A 7,943-nucleotide genomic window follows, 5' to 3' on the forward strand; every position below is an offset into this window, starting at 1 on the left:
TAACGGCCAGCACATGGTAGGCATTCAGGAAACATTTGTGAAATGAGAGATGAAGGCAGATCAAACCTGCATAGCAATTACTTTTCATTTCAGGACTAAGGAATTAGGAAAGGGTTTGGGAAGTGGGGAGGTGATGAAAATATTTATATCTTTTATTTTTAAAGATTATATTTATTTATTTTTAAAGAGGGGAATGGAGGGAGAAAGAGAGGGAGAGAAACATCAGTGTGTGGTTGTATCTTGCAAACCGCCTACTGGGGACCTGGCCCACCACCCAGGCATGTGCCCTGATGGGAATTGAACTGGTGACCCTTTGTTTCCAAGGCCAGCAATCTCCACTGAGCCACATCGGCCAAGGCAGAAAAAATATTTATTGTTTAAAAATTAATTGAGTTATGTAGATTATCTGTGGGAAGAGCCAAAGACCAGCATGTGCAAAGGTCCTGAGACAGGAGCACTTTGCTTTGTATTCAGAGAACAGGACAAAGGCCAGCATGGCTGGAGGAGTTAGTGGGGAGGGATAGGAAGTCAGAATGGTAACCAGAGGATTTGTTCACCTCTTCATCCCTAGTACTAAGAAATGTGTCCAGAACATAATAGGTATTCAGGAAAAGTATGTTGAATGTTTACATGTTACATTTTAATGCCAAAGCATGGGGGTGGTAGGGAAATCCTGAATAGACAAATTAAGTTTTCTCCTTTCCCAGCAAAGTGGAGGGCTTGCAAGAGAAATTAAATAGGGTTGTTAACTTGTCACAAAACAAGTGGGGATGATGACCTTACATACCCATGGGGTGTACTCCAGTTCATTCTGCTGCCCAGGGCTGCAGCATGAGTGTCATGGGTGACCTCACAATGTCCAGGGTGGTGCCCAGCCCACTGCCACAGTCCCAGTCCACCATGCTGTCCATCCTGTGGCTGCTGCTCAGCTTTGTGGTCTCTCTCCTGGGGTTCTATGTTTCCATCAGCTGTCCCCATGGCAAACAATGCCAGAGGGCCCTGCTTTCCAACAATGATATTTTTCTGCACTGCAACTCCCCTGGGGCACAGTGGTACTACTTCCTTCAAGACGGGACCAACTGGTCCAGCCCCATCCGCAGTGTTTCGAACATAGAAACAATGCCAGAAGGCAGCATTCTCCTTAGAAGTCCATTGCCATCCCAGACGGGCATGTACACCTGTATTGACAAGAAAGGCATCCAAGTGGTACAGTACGAGATTGACTTTCAGGACGTTGGCACCTTGCACATTACGCACAGAGGTCTGGGCCAAGCACCCTTGCAGAATGAGACACTGAGTCTTGGCCAAAAGGAGCTCATCTTCACCCAATGGGAGCCCTGGCAGGACTGTAACCGCTGTGGGGAGCCAGGTGAACGCAAACGTCTGGGGTACTGCTACATCCAGGAGCCCCTGGAGAAACCCACCCCCTGCCAGCTCTACCTGGGAAGTGCTATTCTGTGGTCCAACCGCATGCGGCCTGAGATGCAGATAGAAGCCTGCCATGTCCAATGTAAAACATCAGATGTGAAGAATGTTTTTTTTGACAACTTCGAGCTCAGTGAAGAGTCAGGATCTGCATGGCTCACCTGCCCCTTTGGGTCCATCTACAGGTATGCACCAGCCCTGCCCTTGGTCCCTAGCCAAGCTCTCTCAGTCTGGGAGCCTTGATGGTTAACCCATGCAGACAAGAAGGGGATCTAGATGGGTCAGCCCCACAGTCTCTCTCCACTGGCTCCTTTGGCAAGAATCCCCTAGTGCCCACACACTGTTGCTTTACCAGGTAGAACAAGGACAGAAAATACTCAGGGAGGGCTCAGCTGACTGTGCCCATCCCTGTGCTGGGTGATGCTGTGGACATGGTGGTCATCAGACTTCCTGCCCTCAGGAAGCCACCAGCTCAGAGGGAGGCAGCCCAGAGTGGTCAGGGCTGGAATGGGAGAAGCCCAGGCCTGGGGCTGTGGAGGGGCTGTGGGGCTCTGAGGCCTCTGACTCACTTGGGATGGTCAGTGGGCTCCAGAGGAGGGGAGGATGGTGCCTGAGGCATGCCCTCCAGGGCCTGCCTCCTGCAACTCACATTCATATTCTTCCTGCCTGGAGCCCCCAGGGAGTCTCACCATTGGCCTCCTCTACCCCAGTAATAAGAACTAGAACCACTCATGGTTTCAGTGGGGGCCAGCCCTGGACAAACTCTCTTTCTGAACTGCATCCTCTCCCATCCCTTATCCCTGGCTCCAGGAGCTGTGGACTCCAAGGAAGTCCATCTATAGATGGGGAAACTGCAGCTTGGAGGAATGCAGTCCTTGACCAAGGAGACTCGTAGTGGGAAGTGGCAGTGCAGACCCTTAATCTCACATACATCATGGAGTCCCCTTGCCCTTTTTCCCCATGCACCCCAGCAGTAGCCTCTTTCTTGCAAGAGGAGAGCCCTTGCAACCTCTTGGGGCCTCCGCAGCTATAGGTTCTGTGGGATCTGGTCTCACCAACTCCCTCTGGTTTTCTTTTCTTTATTTATGCCAGCTGTGATTCTTATTCCTCTCTTTTTCTCATTCTCATATCGTTTTGTCTCATTTCCTCCTTTCTTCCTCCCCTTTTAAGTATAAAAATAGCACCCACTCCCTAAAAAATACCACAGTTCAGAAGTGCAGGAAAATGCACTATGGATTCCTCCTCCCAAGGAGACTGGGACACCTAGTTGTCATTTGCTAGACAAGGAGTTCCCAAGTGCCAATCACTGGGAGGTTGAGGGAAGAGTGAAGACAGGTTACCAAGGTTTTAAGGATAGCCCATGTGTCTAGGCAGCTGAGTGAAGTGGCTCTTTGTGTGAGGTTTGTCTGAATGGAGAGATCTCAAGCTCTGAGTTCAGCCAGGCCTGGGTTCCAATCCTGGCACTATGATTTTCCAGCTGTGTTCCTGTGGTGTTTGTCTAGGCCTCAGTTTCCCTGTGTAGAATAGGGGTTGTATTAGTTTGCTAGGTCTGCCATTATAAAGTATCACAAACCGGGTGGCTTAAAACAACAGGAATTTATTCCCTTACAGTTCTGAGGCTGGAAGTCAAAAAGCAACTTGTCAGCAGGGCCATTAGCTATCTCAGATGCTGGGTAGGATCCTGGCTTCTTCCTGGCTTCTAGTGGTGGCCAGCAATCCTAAGCCTTCCTTGGTTTATAGCTACATCATTCTAATCTCTGACTCCACCATCACTTGGTGTTAGCCCCGTGTGTGTGTCTGTGTCTGTGCCTATGTCCATGTCTGCGTCTTACCTCCTAATAAGGACACAGGTCAGGTCATATTGGATTAGGGCCCACTCTACTGTAATGACCCTATTTCCAGAGAAGGTCACATTCTGACTTTCCATTAGAACATGAATTTGGGGAGGGCACTATCCAATTCAGTACAGAGGTCTTGCTAGCCCTGGGCTCAGGGGGTAATTGTGCTGCCTGAGGGGGCAAATGCCTGGGAAGACACAGCAACGTCTGACAAACTTCCACACTGATAGGTGTTAGTTATTCCTTGTATGATTGTTTGCCTTGCCAATGTTGTCCTTTGAGTGTCTCCTCTGTTTCTCGGCTACAATGGGTGTGTTATATGGCTGATTCACTTATTCACTTCCCACATTATTCACTTACAGTATTATTCACTTACCATTGAGCATTTATAAGTCAAACACTGTTCTGGGTACTTGAAATGCAGTGCAAAATAAAACTGAAAAAGATTCATGCCCTCAAAGACTAATAATCAATCATGTGAACGAAATATTCAGTGTTTTAAATCATTTTTTAAAATATTTTACTTATTTTTATTTATTTTTTAATACCAGGTTTTTTAAAAAGATTTTATTTATTTATTTTTAGAGAGAGGGAAAGGGAGGGAGAAAGAGGGAGAGAGAGAAATGTCAATGTGTGGTTGCCTCTCACATGGCCCCCACTGGGGACCTGGCCTGTAACCCAGGCATGTGCCCTGACTGGGAATTGAACCAGCGACCCTTTGGTTTGCAGGTCAGCACTGAATCCACTGAACCACACCAGCCAGGGCAATATTCAGTATTTTAGATTGTGATAAAAGCAGTGAAGGGAGATGGGAGTGAGTGAGGCAGAAGTTTTAAATAAGGAGATTAGGGACAGCATCTCTGAGAAGGTGTCATTTCAGCCAAGACTGAAAGAAGGTGAGGGAGCCAAGTACATTCCCGGCACAGGAAGCACCCTGGGCAAAGGACCTGAGGCAGGACCATGCCCAGCTTGTCAGAGTAACATCAAGGAGGCCAGTGTGGCTGGGGCAGAAGTAAGGGGGAGAGTGGTAGAAATGAAGCCAGGCAGGTAAGGGGGCACAAACCATTTAGAGAGCACTCTTGCTAATCCCTTAGTCCCTAAATAATTCTCTGAGGTAGGTACAATTACTACACCTCCAGTGTTCAGATGTGGACACGGAAGCTCAAGAAGTGGAGGCTTTTGGCCAGGTAACAAATTCAGTATATAGTATGGCTCCAAAAACTCCCAGCTGTCCTGCCCCACCCTCCCCTTGTTCACTGCTGCATAGTGTTCCTCAGAGAGGGTGCTGTTTGCTCCTCCCCAGGGAGGAGGATGCTGCTGTCTCCATCTCCTTCAGACATTTGTTCCTTTTCTCCAAGGGTGCTACATCTGACCTTGCCCTCCTTTGCAGGCCTGTCATCTGGGAATCCAACAGCACACCCCTGACCTGGCAGGGCCAGCTCTCCGGCCAGGATGTGAGCACTGTCCTGGACCCTTCCAGTGGCGGCAGGCGACTGCAGGTCTTTCAGCCAGCCATTTACAGGTGCTTTGTGCAGCAGGAGTTCATGGCTCGATTCAACCCCAAGCCCAATTTGGATACACTGGAGGTTCTGCTGAGAGAGGAAGCTAGACAACAGCAGGAGGCAAGGGAGACCTGGAAAGAGAAGGACTCCATCCTCCAGAAGCTGAAACTGATGTTGCTGGTGGGCACTGTCCTGGGCCTGTCTGGGGTGCTGCTGAAGCTCTTTTGCTCTTCACAGAGTAAAAGAAGCAATCAGGTGCTACTGGTGAAATAAAGTGAACCCACAGTGCTCAGGAGACCTGGCCTCCTATATCTTCATTGCCTCAACTGTTGTTTCCATAGCCTATTCCCTGTACCTGCCCCACACCACACTCTGAATGCATGTGGGCCACATAACCATGGCCACAGCTAAGGGTACTGAGCTCGTCCCTCTTCCAGGTCCTTCTCTGTTAAGTCATTAGCATTCTCCATTCCACAGATGAGAAAACTGAGGCAAGCCTACCTGTCTAGTAATTGGAGGGGGGCTTCAGTTCAAGCCTTGTGTTTATCACAAGAAAAAAGGAGAGGTAGAAGGAGGCCATTTTGGGTGTGAATGTCTGTGGTTGGTAAACTATAGTCACTCCACTCACTGCAGTACCCTAAAGACAAGGACTGAGACAGGGATGGCAGTGGGTAGCTCCTAGGTCCCCCAAGATCTGCACTGGTCTGCTACCTTTCCTTGCCCTAGTTGTGCCTATGGCCTTTAGGCTTAGCTGTCAATATATCTCCCCAAGTTAGGAGATGCTGCCACATTGGTGACCCAGTACAGTGGGATACACACCACCCTTCCTGGCTTTTGCAGTGGAAAGAGCCCCCTCAGAACCTGAGATTGGGAGACAGGTCCCTTCACTGGAACAAGGGACAAGGCCTGGTACAGGCCACCCATAGAAATTACCAGGACTAACTGTCCCAGAAATTCTATATACTGTTTAGCAGAGTGCAAGAGTGAGAAATAAAATATTAATGCCTCATCACATTCATTGCCCTATAGTTCATCATGGTCCAAAAAGTCTTGTAGGCTGGGTGACACTTCTGGTCAAGATGGATGCGTAGGTGGACATGCTTCACCTCCTTGCACAACCACAAAAAAAATAATAATAAAAGAATTACAACTAAATCTCAAAACAGATAACACCCAGAACTGTCAGAAAATAGAACTTTATGTAAATCCAACCACCAAGGATTTAAAGAAGCCACAATCACCCAAATGGGTAGGAGCAGCAGAGATGGGCGGAGAGGTGAGGAGACTCTGTATGGCACACAGAGGCAGTGGCAGCGACAGAATGAACACAGACAGTCCCACATTCATGTGTGGTGGATAAACACTGGGAGGGATACCTTGGGAGTGAGCAATCTCAGCCATAGGCCAGATCACATAGCCCAGGACTCCGGGGCTGGGAAGATAAATCCCCATAACTTCTGGCTATAAAAAACTGGGGGTTGGGGTGGCAGAAGAAACTTCTGGATTTTCAGGACACTTCACTTAAAGGGCCTGCACAGTCTTAACACATATGCAGGCATACCTGCTCTGGGATTCAACGCCAGGGCAACAGCTGGAAGGGTGCCAGTCACATATGGGGAGTGGGTGAAATGACTGCAAATGGGGTGAGTGTCTGGCAAACCCTCAGAAGCCAGGCAGTGGTACAGCCCCCTCTCCAAGCCCTCCCGTCATACAGAGTCACAAAGAGGTGAGACGGGTTGCCCCACCCTGGCAATTAACTAAGGCTCTGCTCCACACAATTTACAGGTGCCTTTTACAGAGAGTCAAAGAAGCTCTACCTAATACACAGAAACAGAAGGAGGCTATCAAATTAAGGAGACAAAGAAATATGGCCTGAATGAAAGAACAGAACAAGCCTCCAGAAAAGGACTAAACAAAAGAGAGATAGCCAACCTATCAGATACAGAGTTCAAAACACTGGTAACCAAGATGCTCAAAGAATTCACTGAGTAAGGCAATAATATAAAGGAAGAAATGAAGGTTACACCAAGTGAAATAAAGAAAAATCCACAGGGAACCAACAATGATAGGAAGGAAGCAGGGATTCAAATCAATGATTTGGAACATAAGAAAGAAATAAACATTCAACTAGAAGAAAAAGAAGAAACAAGAATTTTTTTTTTTAAAAAAGGAAAAGATGAGGATAGTATAAGAAGACTCTGGGACATCTCCAAAAGTGCCAATGTCCAAATCATAGGGATGCCAGAAAGAGAGGAGGAAGAGGAAGGAATTAAAAACTTACTTAAAAAATAATGAAAGAAAACTTCTCTAACTTGGCTAAAGAAGTAGACATACAAGTCCAGGAAGCACAGAGAGTCTCAAACAAGTTGGACCCAAACAGGAACACACCAAGACACCTCATAATCAAAATGCCAAAGCTTAAAGATAGAGTATTAAAAGCAGCAAGGGAAAAGGAGACAGTTACCTACAAAGGAGTTCCCATAAGACTATCAGCTGATTTCTCAAAAGAAACTTTGCAGGTAAGAAGGGACTGGCAAAAAGTATTCAAAGTGATGAAAAGCCAGTACTTAAACCTAAATTATTCTATCCAGCAAAGCTATCATTCAGAATGGAAGCACAGATAAAGTGCTTCCCAGACAAGGTAAAGCTAAAGGAGTTCACTATCATCAAACCATGATTATATGAAATGTTAAAGGTAATTATTTAAGAAAAAGAAGAAGATAAAAACTGTGAACATGAAAAAGGCAACAAATTCACAACTATCAACAACAATCTATAAAAAGAAAAGAAAGAAAAGAAACAAGCAAACAACTAGAACAGGAACAGAATCATAGGCATGGAGATCATTTGGAAGGTTATCAGGAGGGGGAAGGGGGAGAATAGGGGGAAAGGTGCAGGGATTAAAAAGCATAATTGGTAGGTACAAAATATACAGGGTGATGTTAAGAATAGTGTAGGAAATGGAAAAGTCAAAGAACTTATATACGTGATCCATGGACCTGAACTAAGGGTGGGGAATTGCTGAAGAAAAGGGGAGTGCCAGGCAGAGGTAGGCAAAGGGAGAAAAACTGGGACAACTGTAATGACATAATCAATTAAATATACTTGAAAAAAGAAGAAAAATGAAACCAACTATAAAACAAGTTATTCTATCTCATATTTCCCTAAATTTTGATTT

General features: G+C 46.5%; 1 protein-coding gene across 1 annotated transcript; it reads left to right on the forward strand.

Annotated features, from left to right (window-relative positions):
• Window positions 1-351: 351 nt before the first annotated feature.
• On the forward strand, window positions 352-5,261 carry LOC114510577 (protein FAM187B-like). The gene is made up of 2 exons (XM_028529122.2): window positions 352-1,610; window positions 4,654-5,261. Exons 1-2 carry the CDS (start codon window positions 790-792, stop codon window positions 5,036-5,038), a joined length of 1,206 nt encoding a protein of 401 aa, XP_028384923.2. The 5' UTR covers window positions 352-789; the 3' UTR covers window positions 5,039-5,261.
• Window positions 5,262-7,943: the final 2,682 nt, after the last annotated feature.

The sequence above is a fragment of the Phyllostomus discolor genome, chromosome 12, assembly GCF_004126475.2.
Source record: "Phyllostomus discolor isolate MPI-MPIP mPhyDis1 chromosome 12, mPhyDis1.pri.v3, whole genome shotgun sequence".
NCBI lineage: Eukaryota > Metazoa > Chordata > Mammalia > Chiroptera > Phyllostomidae > Phyllostomus > Phyllostomus discolor.

Coding starts and splice junctions, on each gene's coding strand:
- LOC114510577 (XM_028529122.2), top strand. CDS start 790: ATGGGGTGTACTCCAGTTCATTCTGCTGCCCAGGGCTGCAGCATGAGT. Junction 1,611..4,653: donor CCCTTTGGGTCCATCTACAG/GTATGCACCAGC, acceptor CCTCCTTTGCAG/GCCTGTCATCTGGGAATCCA.